This window comes from Cebus imitator, unplaced genomic scaffold, assembly GCF_001604975.1.
Source record: "Cebus imitator isolate Cc_AM_T3 unplaced genomic scaffold, Cebus_imitator-1.0 Scaffold229, whole genome shotgun sequence".
Lineage (NCBI taxonomy): Eukaryota > Metazoa > Chordata > Mammalia > Primates > Cebidae > Cebus > Cebus imitator.
This window is the reverse complement of record NW_016107544.1, coordinates 939,087-956,732: the sequence shown is the minus strand read 5'-3', so window position 1 is coordinate 956,732 and position 17,646 is coordinate 939,087. Positions and strand designations below refer to the sequence as shown.

At 38.6% G+C, this 17,646-nt stretch overlaps 1 protein-coding gene across 8 annotated transcripts in view; it reads right to left on the bottom strand.

The window, feature by feature from the left end:
• CEP112 (centrosomal protein 112) overlaps positions 1–17,646 on the bottom strand; it is a 646,693-nt gene that overhangs the window by 583,571 nt on the left and 45,476 nt on the right. For all 8 annotated transcript variants that reach the window (XR_005195271.1, XR_005195272.1, XM_017497316.2 and 5 more), the window contains one exon: positions 502–595. Coding sequence is in view for 6 of the 8 variants with exons in the window: in XM_017497316.2 (XP_017352805.1) it covers positions 502–595 (94 nt within the window). In the remaining 2 variants the exon portion in view is untranslated. The remainder of the gene's footprint in view (positions 1–501; positions 596–17,646) is intronic.

Genomic DNA, 17,646 nt, shown 5'->3' with positions numbered 1-17,646 from the left:
AAACAATGCTAACTGGAGTGCTCATTAGCACCTTGTCCAAACCAAATCGATGTTCATCAACAAACATATTCAAGACAGACATTCTTATTTCAAGATATACACAGTTCACCTTCATTAGAAAAGCAGTGTTCCCCACTTCACTACAAGTTAATTCCAATTTAACTTGGAATTAAATTAAAGTTAATCCTTAACTTTATGATTACAGGGTATATAATCATTTCTATATATATTCTGAATAAAGGGAAAATGTTATTCTTTGATACACAGGAGAAACAACAGACTGATGAATATAACACCTCAGAATCATTGAGGCAGTAGAAGGGATACTACCCTATATACCAAACACCCCACTTTCCTTGACATCAGGATGTTCACCAGAATCATCAGACTTTTTTCCATTTTGAAGCAATCATTGGAACTTCAACAATATGAAATTAAAACTTTGTGCAGCTATTTTAAAACAACAAGCAAAAACCAAACAAAATTAAAATCTGATCTTACACAAATCTTTGGGATAATATTTTGTCCATCTTCTCTATGATTTGGACTCGTAGAATGTGATCTCATTTGGAGCTTCCCAAAGTATTGTTCCCTGCTAAGAGACCAAAATAATTGCAATCACAATTGGGAGGACTCAGAGAACACAGAGTATTAGAATCTAGGATTACCTTTTTTCTCCTTTGGAAAGGAGATGATAGCTTGTATTAACAATAATCTTTCACATAAAAAAAAGAAAGAAAAGAAATACAAATAACCATTTTTATTTATCACATTTTATTTCATTTAAATTAAATTATAAGTAAGAGGTTATATAAATGCCAGACTTGCTTATAGAAATGCAATTTTTAAGTCAGACTATAATAAATCACATGTATTTAAATCTTTTCTCCTCCTTTCCCCTTTTCCTAAGTGTAAAAAGAGAGAAAATGAAGCATATATTCTATGGAACGATCACTGTTTTACGTTTAGCAAACTTTGTTGGTTTCATGGTCCACAACAATATGAAGCCTTAAAATATACAAAACAACAAACCTTCATGCAGCTTAAAGTTTCAATTAATTTGAAAGCATGTCATAAATCACAGATATATCAAAGTCTTCTATTTAAAAACACACCATGTTAATTTAGGTAAAATATGAAATGCCAGATAAGCAAGAAACAAGTTTAAATGAATTCCATCAAAAATAACTTTTCTCCAATATAAATATCATATAAAATGCCATTCTTAAGTAGGTTCCTTTAGCCTGGAGTCTCTATGATTTTATTCAAACCACTTCAATGAAAGGTCCACAATTATGAACACCTATTCTCTGAACAAATGCTTCAAGATATATGAAATGGTAAATAACCATTATACAATGAATTAAAGTCACTAACATTCAACCACAAACCACATCAGAATTTCTTTCACAAACTGAGACCTACACTAAGTACTTCCAAAAGACAGAATATTAATTCAAAATACAATATTAAAACCAATGTATTTTGTGATTAAAACTGATAGAATAACATTCTTTAGACTAATAAGTAATGTACAATGGCAGAAAAGCCTGTTTTAAAGACAGCTGTTTACTTTTTATACCCCTATTCAGTATCACAAACATCCAAATAGTTTAAAGCAAATGAGAAAAATGGGCAAAGTTAATATTTTGAGTATAATTTTACCAATGTGTGTCAGCTGATATAAGCATTTAAAACTCTATGAGGAAAGGTAACCTGATATATCATACTAAGCAGTGGACTGTTCTTTAAGAGTATATTAAATAATCATAAAAAGAGCTATACTTAAAAATTGAAAAATGCTTAAATATTAAAAATCTTCTCATAAAAAAATACTAATTTTAAAAGGAGCCTGAATTATTTATCTATTTATTGCACAAGATTGCATACATAAAACAACACATCCTCTTAATTCACTTGTAGCTGTCCTTCTGTACCAACCTCTTTACCTTCACAATAAATTTTCAAAAATGTTATTGAATCCATGCTCTAATCTGTCATATGTTTTTCAATCAGCCACAATATAACTTGCATTCATCCCAAAAGTTGCTGTAAGTCATCAACGATCTCCTAGACATTCAAGCAAATAAGTCATAATCTGTCCTTAATTCAGTTGATGGCACTAAAACATTAGAGACAGCATTTTAAAGAAGCTGCATTCAATGGCTCCATAAAACTATTCTCCTGGCCAGACACAGTAGCTTACACCTGTAATCCCAGCACTTTGATAGGCCAAGGTGGGCATATCACTTAAACTCAGGAGTTTGAGACTAGCCTGGGCAACATGTGACAAAAAGTAGTCATGCATGGTGGTACATGCCTGTGGTCCCAGCTACTTGGGAGGCTGAGGTAGAAGGAACACTTTAGGCCAGCAGGAGGTTGAGGCTGCAGTGAGCTGGGATTGTTCCACTGCACTCCAGCCTGGGTGACAGAGTGAGACCCTGTCTAAAAACAAACAACCCGGCACAGTGGCTCACACCTATAATCCCAGCACTTTGGGAGGCTGAGGCGGGCGGATCACAAGGTCAAGAGATCGAGACCATACTGGCCAACATGGTGAAACCCCATCTACACTAAAAATATAAAAATTAGCCGGGCGTGGTGGTGCACACCTGTAGTCGCAGCTACTCAGGAGGCTGAGGCAGGAGAATCACTTGAACCCAGGAGGCAAAGGTTGCAGTGAGCAGAGATTATGCCACTGCACTCCAGCCTGGTGACAGAGCGAGACTCCATCTCAAAAAACAAATAAACAAACACCATTTTTCCACAGTTCTCATCCTATCATTCAGAGATTTCCTGCAGAGTAACCTTCACTAGCTTTCTTTGCCCATCTCATACATGCTGTAATCCCAGAGTTCTATCTCTAAACTAATTTATTTTCATTTTACATGCTTTACCTGGATGATCCAATGTATTAGTTTTTTAAATAATAATAATAAGTTTTGCTTACAAAATCTACATCTGTAGTCCAAATTGCTCTCTTGGCCTCCAAACCCATTACAAATACAAATTGAATAGCCCTACTTCCAATTCAACATGTCCATTATTATTAACTAAACATATTATGTTACCCCTAATACATGCTCCGTGAAGGCCAAGTAAGAGGCGTTGCAGAAGCCAGCTTCTTGTGAAGGCTTTTGAGCCAACTGAAGGAAAAGGTCAGTATCATTGCTAAATCTGGCTGGCACAAGATACACAGGACTTTGGTTACAGAACTTTCATTCTTTTGCCATGAGACTGTCTCCAGCTGGAAACACAATTAAACTCTAAGTAAGTACGTACAAAGGCTCAAATTCAGTAATGGCACTGATGTTCTGGATGAGCAGTGAAACAGAACATGGGAGAAAAGTTCAACCTTAAAAGACTTTTTATGAATAAAAAGTACCACATGACACACAGAATAGCAAGACCTGGTGTTTATAAGGACAACCTACAATTGGTACAGGGGACATGATCACAGTGAGCTCATAATATGGTACTTGTGCCAAGCAGAAAAGGCGTATTGTGCCTCAATTAATTTCAGGATGCCAAAACCAACACAGAAAGAAAAAATTCAATACATTGGTAACGTTCCCTGATATGCTCTTTACTACTCTGAAGCAGTAAAACCAGGGGAATATAAATTTTCCCTTTCACTTTTTCCTAATGAGAAAATATTTCAACAGGAATCCACAAACACTCTCAAAGTATCAATGTTGATTCCTAATACTAGAAAAATATAAACTTATCCCTATACAGATGAAGAAATAAGGGATTATATTATATATACAAAGATATAAGCCTAAAGGAAGACCAATCAAATGTCCTCCTGCAAAAATTACTTTAGGAGGTGATGTCAGCAAGACTCTCCTTCTCTCAATGGACACATAAATTCAACAATACATGGACCAAAATTCCCTCTGTGAGACATCCAGAGACCAGATGAGAGGCTCCCGTACCCCAGGCAAGGATGACACCAGCCATATTGCAGCCAGTAGGAAAATTTGTGGAATCCTCTTGCCATAAGCAAGGTTACTTAAGGGACTTGTTGCTGTCTTGCCTGAATCTTAGCTCTGACAGGAAAGGGTCCCAGGTTGGGAAATGCTGAGAACAAAGCCTCTAGTTTGGACTAGTATGTAGTAACTGACCATAGCTCCTCCCACCAGCTCAGAACTAGCAGAAAAAGTTGGAATAGCTGCCCAACATTTTGGCTTTTGAAAGGGACTGCCTAAGGGACAGGATTCTGAAAGCACTCACAGGACTGGTATTCTCTAAATGCCTGGGGGCCACTGAGAACAAAACAAAGGGTGGTGGTTTAGACTAGTAAGCACTCATGGCCAGAGTTCCTACCCCTGGCTCAGCATGACGCAATTAGAAAAGCTCATGGTCCACAGCTTCTCCCTGGGGAGGGAAAGAGAAGACTAAAGCATATACCCAACATTCAGACTTTTGGGGGACTGCCCAAGAAACCTGTTTCTGTCTCACCTGTCTAGAAGCACTGGTAGGACCTAGCATAAACTAAAGTGCCTAGGGGCAGCTGAATATAAAAAAACAAATAATAACAAAAAAAGGATTGAGGCAGCATGCTACTGGCTCCAGAAGGCCCATAGTACAAGACACAGAATAAAAACAGATCTCCTAAAAACAGAAACCAGCAAATTCTCCTATTTAGAAATATACACAAAAGTCCAGAGAAGATATATCCACATAAAAAGTTTATGAGGACCCCAGAATCTCTACTCAGGCTGATTCTTAAAGGTCCGCCCCTGTACAAGGCCAGTCCACAAAGACTGGGAGAAGTGGATGTCTTTCAGGTATGCAGACATTAATACAAAGGGTCAAGGAACATGAAAAAAGGCCCAAAGAAAGGAACAAAATAAATCTCCAGAAACCAACCCTAAAGAAATGAAGGTAAATGGATTAGCTGACAAGAATTCAAAATAACCATGATCAAAACATTCAATAAACTTAAATTATGCATAAATAAAATGAGTATTTTAACAAACAAAATATTTTTAAAAAGAAGAATTTGAGGGCTGAAGAGTACAATAACTGAACTAAGAACAACTACAGGGGCTCAGCAGCAGCCTTGATCAAGTACAGGAAAGAATCAGTAAACTCAAAGATAGGATATTTGAAATTACCCATTCCACAGAGTAAAAATATTTTTAAAAGAACGAAGAAAACTTAAGAGACAAAAGTCTTAAAAGGAACTATAACTGTTACCAAAACATCAGGGGTTCAGTCTAGGTCCCATTTCTCACCGCACAGAAAGCCAATCACTGACACAATGAGTACTGCTAGGGAAGAAGGCTTTATTTGGGCACTGCAGCCAAGGTGATGAGAGATCAGTATCAAATCCATCTCCTCACCCAGCTAAAATTAGTTTATACAGCAGGGAAGAAATGTAACTAGGTGTGCGGAAACAGGAATTAGGGAGTGGTAAGGAAGAGAAGTTGTTCAACAGGAAGCAGGCAGTTGGTTAGGCAATCAGGGCAGGTGAGGGGTCTGGCATAACAATGTTCAGATGCAGTAATCTGCTAAGTTTCAGTTCCTTGATACTGTCTGGGATACATGATGGTTGGTTTCCAGAGAAAGGAATTCAGATAAGACAAATGTAAATTTAAGTTTTAAGACTGGGAGGGTTAATTTCTATGTTTATTCAAAAGAAACCATAAACATCCATTTCATGGGATAACTTGGATGGTTTCATAACCACACAATAATTTGTTAATGAATACAGAATATTAAAAAGTGAAAATTGGGACATTAATAACAAAGTGTGTGAATAAAAGTATTGAATTTTTGAATGCAAAGTTATCAGCTTAAAATAGACTGTTACACTATAGGATGATTTATGTAAGCCTTCTGGTAACACAAACTTTTTAAATATAGTAGGTATACAAAACATAAAGAAAAGGAATCAAAGCAAACCACCACCACCACAACAAAAAAAATCATCAAATCACAAAGAAATATAAGAAAGAAATGAACAGAGGAACTATATAACAGTCAGAAAGCAATGAACAAAATGACAATATTAAGTCCACAAATGTGTGAAAATTAAACAACACATTCTCATCAACCAATGAGTCAAATAAGAAAGCCAAATAAGGGAAATTGAAAATATTGAGACAAATGAAAACAAAAACACAACATACCAAAATGTGTAGCATTCAGTGACAGCAGTGCTAGGAGGAAAACTTACAACTGTAAAAGCTTACATTAAAAAATAAAAAAATCTCAAACAGACAACCTAAATGTACACCATAAGGAACTAAAAAAATAACAAACTAAACTCAAAGCTAGGAGAGGGAAATAAGTATTAATGGTAAGAATTAGAGCAGGGATAAAACAGAAAATAGAAAAACAACAGAGAAAATAAAACTAAGAGTTGGTTTGTTGAAATGATCAACAAAATTGAAAAACCTTTGGCTACATAGAATAAGAAAAAAGGAGAGAAGACTAAACAACTGAAATCAAAAATGAAAACTAAGACATTACACTAAATTTAACAAAAATAAAAGAATGGCTGGGTGCAGCGGCTCATGCCTGTAATCCCAACACTTTGGGAAGCTGAGGCAGGAGGATTGCTAGAGCCCAGGAGTACATGACCAGCCTCAGCAACATAGTGAGCCCCATTTCTACAAAAAATAAAAATAAAAAAATTAGCTGGATGTGGTGGCACACGCCTAAGGTTTCAGCTACTTGGGAAGATGAGGTAGGACTGCTTCAACCCCAGAGGTCAAGGCTGCAGTGAGCAATGATTGTGCCACTGTGCTCCAGTCTGGGTGACAGAGTGAGAACCTATCTCAAGAGAAAAAAAAGGATAAAAAGAGCTGTAAGACACTACTATGAGCAACAGTATGCCAATGTATTGGAAAACCCAGATGAGGTGAACAAATTACTTGAAATACAAAACCTACCAAGATTGAATCATGAAGAATATGAACAGACAAATAATTAGTAAGGAAGCCGAATGAGTAATTAAAAATTTCTCAGCCAAGTAAGCCCAGAACCAGATCACCTCACTGGTGAATTCTACCAAACATTTAAGAAGTACTGCTGGGGGGCACCAAGAGAAGCCAGCAGCAGAATGCAGCTCCCAGCTCATGAGAGGCAGAAAGCTAGAGGACTTCATGAGTCAAAACGAGGTGCCAGGTTCATTTCTGTGGAATTGATAGGGCCCAGGGTAGGAACCACAGGGCGAGAGCCACCCAGGGGGGCAAATCAAGTTGGGGGGGGGCATGTTCCCCTCCTGAAACGTCCAGCCAGCTCGGAGGGTCAGGTGACTTAACTCCTCGGTGCTCCGTTTTGGATCCTGTGCTTACCTCATCCCTTCTGCAACTCACAGTCCAGGAGAGCCCTGTGGACTAACAGGTGGGGCGCTGGGGGTAGTCGATGCAAATCTGAGCAGTGGTTACTGCCGGACACAGCAAGTCGTCGCAGGGACCTCGGGGGGGATTTGGACTAACACTAGCGGGATGGACGGTCCCACAGAGGGAGGCAGAGTTGAAAGCAGGGAAACAGATCATAAGGCCTGGTAGGCCCTACCTCCACAGAATTCAAACTGAAGCCCTCACTAGAGAGCTTAGTAGCAAATACACCAGCTTGACCCTAACCAGGAAATCCAGCTGGGGAAGGAGAGACGCCATTGGGAAGGCGGGGCCGGTCTCAAACAAACTCCAGGGAAGGACCACCCACCCAACAACCTGACTAAACCCGAGAGAGCCCAGCAGCGCCCTCTACACACCAAAAAAGATACAGCTCCAACCTCAACAGAAAAAAACGTCAGAGACTCCTCCTGAAATCACCAACTTCAAAGGTTAAAGGGAGATAAATCCACGAAGATGGGGGAAAAAACCACGCAAAAAGGATGAAACCATCAAACAACAGAACACCTCTTTGCCTCCCAGTGATCACAACTCCTCACCATCAAAGGAACAAAAAAACACAGAGAATGAATCTGACGAATTGACAGAAGCAGGCTTCAGAAGGTGGGTAATAACAAGCTTCTCTGAGTTAAAAGACCATGTTCTCACCCAATGCAAAGAAACTAAGAACCTTGAAAAAAGGTTAGACGAAATGCTAAGTAGAATAACCAGCTTAGAGAAGAACATAAACGACTTGATGGAGCTGAAAAAAACAGCACGAGAACTTCTCGAGGCATACACAAGTTTCAACAGCTGAATCAATCAAGCAGAAGAAAGGATATCAGACATCGATCAAATCAATGAAATAAAACGAGAAGGCAAGATTAGAGGAAAAAGAGTGAAAAAAAAAATGAACAAAGCCTCCAAGAACTATGGGATTATGTGTAAAAACCTAATTTATGCTTGATCGGCGTACCTGAATGTGACAGGGAGAATGAATCCAAGTTGGAAAACACTCTTCAAGATACTATCCAAGAGAACTTTCCCAACCTAACAAGACAGGCCAACATTCAAATCCAAAAACACAGTGAACAACACCACAAAGATCTTCCTCAAGACAACCCCAAGGCACATAGTTGTCAGATTCACCAGGTTTGAAATGAAGGAAAAAATCCTAAGGGCAGCCAGAGAGAAAGGTCGAGTCACCCAGAAAGGAAAGATCATCAGACTCACAGCGGATCTCTTGGCAGAAACCCTGCAAGCCAGAAGGGAGTGGGGGCCAATATTCAACATCCTTAAAGAAAAGAATGTTCAATCCAGAATTTCATATCCGGCCAAACTAAGCTTCATAAATGAAGGAGAAATAAAAGCCTTTATGGACGAGCAATTCCTGAGAGATTTCGTCACTACAAGACCTGCCTTACAGGAGCTACTGAAGGAAGTACTAAACAGGGAGAGGAACAACCAGTACCAGCCACTGCAAAAACGTACCAAGTGGTAAAGAATAACAACACAGTGAAGGAGCCACATCAATTAACGGGCAAAACAACCAGCCAGTAACAAAATGGCAGGATCAAATTCAAACATAACAGTATTAACATTGAATGTAAATGGCCTAAACGCCCCAAACAAAAGACACAGACTGGCAAACTGGATAAAAAGTCAAGACCCATTGATGTGCTATTCAAGAGACCCATCTCACATGCAAAGACAGATAAACTGAAAATAAAGGGATGGAAGAAGATTTACCAAGCAAATGGAGAGCAAAAAAAAGCAGGGGTAGCAATCCTAGTCTCTGATAAAACAGACTTTAAACCAACAAAGATCAAAAGAGACAAAGAAGGGCATTATATAATGGTAAAAGGATCAATGCAACAAGAGGAGCTAACTATCCTAAATATTTATGCACCCAATGCATGAGCACCCAAATATATAAAGCAAGTTCTTAAAGACCTACAATGAGACTTAGGCTCCTGCACAATAATAGTGGGAGACTTTAACACTCCACTGAAAATACTGGACAGATCAACGAGACAGAAAGACAACAAGGATATCCAGGACTCGAACGCAGATTTGGACCAAGCGGACCTAATAGACATTTACAGGACACTCCACCCCAAATCCACAGAATACACATTCTTCTTAGCACCACACTGAACTTACTCCAAAATTGACCACATACTTGGAAGTAAATCACTCCTCAGCAAATGCAAAAGAATGGAAATCATAACAAACAGTCTCTCAGACAACAGTACAATCAAATTAGAACTCAGGATTAAGAAAAGCACTCAAAACCGCACAATCACATGGAAACTGAACAACTTGCTCCTGAATGACGAATGGATAAACAATGAAATGAAGGCAGAAATAAAAATATCCTTTGAAACCAACGAGAATGAAGACACAATGTACCAGATCCTATGGGACACATTTAAAGCAGTGTCTAGAGGGAAATTTATAGCAGTAAGTGCCCACATGAGGAATAAGGAAAGATCTAAAATCGATACCCTATCATCAAAATTGAAAGAGCTAGAGGAGCAAGATCAAAAAAAAACTCAAAAGCAAACAGAAGACAAGAAATAACTAAGATGAGAGCAGAACTGAAGGAGATAGAGACACAAAAAAAAAACTTCAAAAAATCAATAAATCCAGGAGCCAGGTTTTTGAAAAGATCAGCAAAATAGACAGACCGCTAGCTAGACTAAGAAGAAAGAAAAGAGAGAAGAACTGAATAGATGCAATAAAAAACAATAAAGGGGAGATGACCACCAATTCCTCAGAAATACAGACTACCATCAGAGATTATTACAAACAACTCTATGTACATAAACCAGTAAATCTGGAAGAAATGGATAAATTCCTGGACACTTGCACACTCCCAAGACTAAGCCAAGAAGAAGCTGAAACCCTGAATAGACCAATAACAAGATCTGAAGTTGAGGCAGCAATTAATAGCCTAGCAACCAAAAAAAGTCCAGGTCCATATGGGTTCACAGCTGAATTCTACCAGACATACAAAAAGGAGCAGGTACCATTCCTGTTGAAACTATTCCAAACAATACAAAAAGAGGGAATCCTCCCTAACTCTTTCTATGAGACCAACATCATTCTGATACCAAAATCTGGCAGAGACACAACTAAAAAAGAAAACTACAGGCCAATATCCGTGATGAACATTGATGCAAAAATCTTCGATAAAATACTGGCAAACTGAATCCAACAGCACATCAAAAAGCTTATTCATCACGATCAAGTAGGCTTCATCCCAGGGATGCAAGGCTGGTTCAACATATGCAAATCTATCAATGTAATGCATCATATAAACAGAACCAAAGACAAAATCCACATGATTATCTCAATAGATGCAGAGAAGGCCTTTGAAAAAATTCAACAGCCCTTTATGCTAAAAACTCTCAATAAACTAGGTATCAATGGAACATATCTCAAAACAATAAAAGCTATTTATGACAAACCCACAGCCAATATCATACTGAATCGGCAAAAATTAGAAGCATTCTCTTTAAAAACTGGCACTAGACAAGGATGCTCTCTCTCACCACTCCTATTCAATATAGTATTGGAAGTTCTAGCCAGAGCAATTAGGCAAGAAAAAGAAATAAAGGGCATTCAATTAGGAAAAAAAGAAGTCAAATTGTCCCTATTTGCAGACGACCTATCATATATTTAGAAGACCCCATCGTCTCAGCCCAAAACGTCCTTAAGCTGATACGCAACTTTGGCAAAGTCTCAGGATACAAAATCAATGTGCAGAAATCACAAGTATTTCTATACACCAATAACAGAGAAACAGAGAGCCAAATTATGAGCGAACTGCCATTTACTACTGCTACAAAGAGAATAAAATACCTAGGAATACAACTAAAAAAGGAGGTAAAAGATCTCTTCAAGGAGAACTACAAACCACTGATCAAGGAAATAAGAGAGGACACAAACAGTTCAAAAAACATTCCATGCTGATGGTTAGGAAGAATCAATATCATGAAAATGGCCATACTGCCCAAAGTGATTTATAGGTTCAATGCTATCCCCATCAAGCTACCATTGATCTTCTTCACAGAACTGGAAAAAAAAACACTTTAAACTTCATATGGAACCAAAAGAGAGCCTGCATAGCCAAGACAATCCTAAGCAAAAAGAACAAAGCTGGAGGCATCACGCTACCTGACTTCAAACTATATACTACAAGGCTACAGTAATCAAAACAAAATGGTACTCATATCAAAACAGAGATATAGACTAATGGAACAGAACGGAGGCCTCGGAAGTGATACCGCACATCTACAACCATCTGATCTTCAACAAACTGGACAAAAACAAGCAATGGGGAAAGGATTCCCTGTTTAATAAATGGTGTTGGGAAAACTGGCTAGCCATATGCAGGAAGCTGAAAGTGGGCCCCTTCCTTATACCATATACAAAAATTAACTCCAGATGGATTAAAGATTTAAACATAAGAACTAACACCATAAAAACCCTAGAAGAAAACCTGAGCAAAACCATTCAGGACATAGGCACAGGCAAGGACTTCATGACTAAAACACCAAAGCAAAGGCAACAAAAGCCAAAATAGACAAATGGGACCTAATTAAAATTAAGAGCTTCTGCAGAGCAAAAGAAACAATCATTAGAGTAAACCAGCAACCAACAGAATGGGAAAAAAATTTCACAATCTGCCCATCTGACGAAGAGCTAATATCCAGAATCTACAAAGAACTAAAGCAGATTTACAAGGGAATAAACAAAAAAACCCATTCAAAAGTGGGCAAAGGATATGAACAGTCACTTTTCAAAAGAAGACAAATATGCGGCCAAAAAACATATGAAGAAATGCCCATCATCACTGGTCATTATAGAAATGCAAATCAAAACCACATTGAGATACCATCTGATGCCAGTTAGAATGGCGATCATTAAAAAATCTGGAGAAAACAGATGCTGGAGAGGATGTGGAGAAAAAGAAACATCTTTACACTGTTGGTGGGTATACCTATGTTCATTGCGGCACTGTTTACGATAGCAAAGACCTGAAACCAACCCAAATGCCCATCAATCATAGACTGGACACAAAAAAATGTGGCACATATATACCATGGAATACTATGCAGCCATAAAGAACGATGAGTTCGTGTCCTTTGTAGAAACATGGATGAACCTAGAAACCACCATTCTCAGCAAACTGACACAAGAACGAAAAATCAAACAACACATGTTTTTGAAGGGAACAACACTCACAAGGCTAGGTGTGGTGGTGGAGGTGAGGGGATCAAGGGGGACAGCAGCAGGGGGGTGGGGAGAATGGGGAGGGATAACCCCAGGAGAAATGCCTGATGTAGGTGACAGAGTGGGGTGCAGGGGCGGGGATGGACACAGCAAACCACCATGGCATGTATGTACCTATGCAACAATCCTGCAGGATGCAGGACGTGCACATGTACCCCAGAGCCCAAATACAATTTAGAAAAAAAAAAAAAAGGAAGTAATGCCAATCCTCCTCGGCCAGGTACGGTGGCTCACGCCTGTAATCCCAGCACGTTGGGAGACCAAGGCAGGTGGAGCACGAAGTCAGGAGTTCAAGAAGAGCCTAGCCAAGACGGCAAAACCCCATCCCTACTAAAAATTACAGGATTACAGGATTATGCCTGTAATCCCAGCTGCTCAGGAGGCTGAGGCAGAAAATTGTTTAAACCCGGGAGGCAGAGGTTGCAGTAAGCTGAGATCATGCCACTGCACTCCAGTCTGGGCAACAGAGCAAGACTCCATCTCAAAAAAAAAGAAGTAATACCAATCCTCCTCAAACTCATTCAAAACTCTGAAGAGGGAACACTCCCAAATTCACTTTACAAAGCCAGCATTATTCTGATACCAAAACCAGACAAGGACACTACAATAAAGGAAAATTACCAATATACCTGAAGAACACAGATGCAAAAATCCTCAACAAAATACTAGCAAACTGAATTCCATGGTACATTAAAAGAATTATACCCCATATCCCTAAGATGCCAGCATGGTACAATATATGCTAAACAATAAATGTGATACCCCACATTAACAGAATGGAGAATAGAGATTATATGATCATTTGGATCAATGCAGAAAGAGCATGATGAAATTCAACACTCTTTCATGATAAAAACTCAATAAATTAAGTATAGAAGGAATGTACATCAAAACAATAAAATGCATATATGATAAAGCCCGTTGTCACGATACTCAAACAGTGAAAAGCTAAAAAGCTTTTCCTCTAAGATCAACAAGGCAAGAGGTTCACTCTCACCACCTATTCAACACAGTACAGAAGTTCTAGCCAGAGTAGTTAGGCAAGCAAAAGAAATAAAAGGCACACAAATCAGAAAGTAAAAAGGAATATAGTTTCTATTTGCAAATGACATAATCTTATATGCAGAAAACCCTAAAGACTGCATTTAAAAACTAAAATAATAAATGAATTCACTAAAATATCAGGATATAAAACCAACATACAAAAATCAGTAGCGCTTCTATACACTAACAATGAATCATCCAAAAAAAAAAAATCAAGAGAGCAATCCTATTTACAATAGCAACAAAAATCAAATAAAATACTAAGGAATAAATTTAACCAAAGGAGTAAAAGATCTATACACTGAAAACTATAAAACATCAGTGAAAGACACTGAAGACACAGATAAATGGAAAGATATCCTGTGCTCATGGATTGGAAGACTTAATTCTGTTAAAATGTCCATACTACCCAAAGCAATCTACAAATTCAATGCAATCCCTGTCAAAACTCCAATGGCTTTTTCTGCAGCAATAGAAAAAAAAAATCCTAAAATTCATATGGAATCACAAAAGACCCCAACTAGCCAAAACAATATTGAACAAAAAGAACAAAGCTGGAGAAATGATACTTCCTGATTTCAAAATATATTACAAATCTATAGTAATTGAAACTGTAGGATACTGGCATAAAGACAGACATATAGACCAATGGAACAAAATAAAGAGCCCAGAAATAAACCCATGAATTTACAGTCAACTGATCTTTGCCAAAGGTGGCAAGAACACACAATGATTAATGGATAATCGCTTCTATAAATGGTGTTAGGATAATGGGAAGTCCACATGCAGAAAAAGAAAATTTGACCCTTATCTTGCACTATACGCAAAAATCAATGAGAAATGGATTAAAAACTTAAACCTAATATCTGAAACTGTAAACGACTAAAAGAAAACACAGGGGAAAGCTTCTTGACATTGATCTAGGCAATAATTTTAGATATGACCCCAAAACACAGGCCACTAAAGCAAAAATAGACAAATGGGATTGTATCAGCCTAAAAATCTCCTGCACAGCAATCAATCAACAGAATGAAGAGAAAAGCTACAGAATCAGATAAAATATTTGCAAGCCACATATATGATAATAGGTTAATATCCAATCTATATAAAGAACTCAATTCAATTGCCCAAAAACAACCCAATTTAAAAATAAGCAAAGGACATGAATACACATTTCTCCAAAGTGGACATGCAATTATATAAAATGCTCACCATCACGAATATCAGCAAAATGCAAATCAAAACCACATGAGATATCACCTCACACCTGTTAAAATGACTGTTATCAAAAAGACAAAAGATATCAAGTGTTGTCCAGGATTTGGAGAAAAGGGACTCTTTGTCCACTGTTGGTAGGAGCATAAACTGATATAGCCATTATGGAAAACAGTATAGAAGTTCCTCAAAAAAACAAAAATAGAACTATCTGATGATCTAGCAAATCCCTCTTCTGGATATAAAGCTAAAGAAAATGAAATCAAGGTCTCAAAAAGCTATCTGTACTCCTGTGTTCACTGCAGCGTGATTCACAGTAGTCAAGGTGTGGAAACAACCTATATGTTCATCTACAAATGAATGGATAAACAAAATATGGTATATACTTACAATAGAATATTATTCAACATTAATAAAAGGAAATGTTATCATATATGTCAAGATAGATGAACCTGGAGGACCTCTGCTGAGTTAAATAGCCAATCACAATAGGATAAATACTATACAGTAGTCAAACTCATAGAAGAGGAGAATAGAATGGTAGCTGTCAGGGGCTTACAGAAGGGGAAAATGGGGAGTTGCTGTTCAATGCATATAAAATTTTAGTTAGAAAAGATGAAAGCGTTCTATAGACCTGCTGTACAACAGTTATTACAGTTGCAATACTGTGCTATACACTTAAAATCTTAAGTAGATCTCATGTTGTGTACTTTTACAACAACAAATAAAAGAAAAAAAATTTTTAAGGGAAACTTCTAAAACATTTATTTAATTTGTGTTCTCAATGTGATTCAAACAGACATTTCATATGTGAAAAGGGGATGAACAGTCTGTGATCATAAAAATGTGCTTACAAATGAAAAACATGATTACTAAATTTGAAAATCACAATGGAAACAGAAAACAGCAGATTAAATATTACAGAAAATCAAATTGGTGAATTAGAAAACCAGTTCAAAAAATTATCTGAGAAAACAAAGGAAAAAATTAAAAGATGGCTATAACAAATGAACGTGTAAGAGATAAAGAATATAGATTCAAAATCTCCAACACAGAGATAATACGAATTCTAAGAGAAAACAAACAGAAACTGGAGAAGCAATAAAGAAATTGTACTGACAATGCCCATCAAGACTGTATCGAGAACAGCCTTAAAGAATTAACTTAGGGCCAGGCCCACTGGCTCATGCCTGTAATCCTAGCACTTTGGGAAGCTGAGGCGGGCAGATCACTTGAGGTCAGGAGTTCGAGACCAGCCTGGCCAACATGGTGAAACACCAACTCTACTAAAAATACAAAAACAAACAAACAAACAAATTAGCCAGGCGTGGTGGCACACGCCTGTAATCCCAGCTACTCGCAAGGCTGAGGCAGAAGAATCGCTTGAACCCAGGAGGTGGAGGTTTTAGTGAGCCAAGATCGCACCATTGCACTCCAGCCTGGGCAACAAGAGCAAAACTCCACCTAAAAAAAAAAAAAAAGAATGAACTTAGGACAGCATTTTGAGCAAGGATAAAAATTCAATGCAATGAAAAGGATCTGAGGGTCTGCCAGGGTCTGGTTCCAGAACAACTAGAGGCAGCAGGAAGTATGACTACTGAGAAGTAAGATGGAATCAAAGTTCTCCACCTAAGGTAGAAGAATACAGTCTAACTCACCCAGAAACCAGAGGCTGGAATGGAGAGTTACCTGCTCTTGAAAGGAAGCTGATCATAGGTGCTGGTGACCACTTCTGAGAGCTATGGCTATCACACCTAGTAAAGGCAAAGGACACAGACATGACCTCAAAACTATGGACCAACCCAAGTTTATGGTGGCTTGTTAACTAATTTGTAATATCCCTGTTACCTATTAGGGCCATGTGGCAGATTATCTCCAAAGATAGGCCCCAGTGAACCTCGCAGTCTCCATGGCCTTGTATAGTCCCCTTCTACACTGGACCTATCACTGACTTTCTCAATAAAAACTAGCAGACTGACACTCTTCCAGTTGCAGCTCCATGCCTTAAAATGGCCTGGAAGCTTTCTCTCTTTGAGATATTTGGAAGCTCTCAGCAACCATATTAAGAAGTCTGGGCCAGACGCCGTGGCTCACGCACGTAAACCCATCACTTTGGGAGGCCAAGGCAGGGGGATCACTTGAGGTAAGGAGTTCAAGACTAGTCTGGCCAACATGGGGAAACCCATTCTCTACTAAAAATAAAAAAAAGTAGCTGGGTGTGGTGGTGTGCACCTATAATCCCAGCTACTCTGGAGGCAGGGAAAGGAGAATCGCTTGAACCTAGAAGGCAGAGATTTCAGTGAGCAGAGATGGCGCCTCTGCTCTCCAGCATGGGCTACAAAATGAGACTCTGTCTCCAAAAAAAAAAAAAAAAGGTGGCTACCTTGTTGTCTGTAGAGAAGAAACCACATACAGAGGCCAGGTGGAAAGGCCACATGGAAAAGGGAGACTCTGAAATCACATGGACAAAAAGAGAGAATTCCAGACTTCATAACTAAGCTTAGTCTGCCAGCCATCCCCACCACCAAGGTGCTCAGTGTTGGAGTGAACTGCCTTCAATGTGACACCCCAGTCAAGTCCTGAATGAGCGCAGCCCAAACCAAAATGAAAAGAACTGCCCAGTAGGCCGGGCGCGGTGGCTCAAGCCTGTAATCCCAGCACTTTGGGAGGCCGAGGTGGGTGGATCACGAGGTCAAGAGATCGAGACCATCCTGGTCAACATGGTGAAACCCCG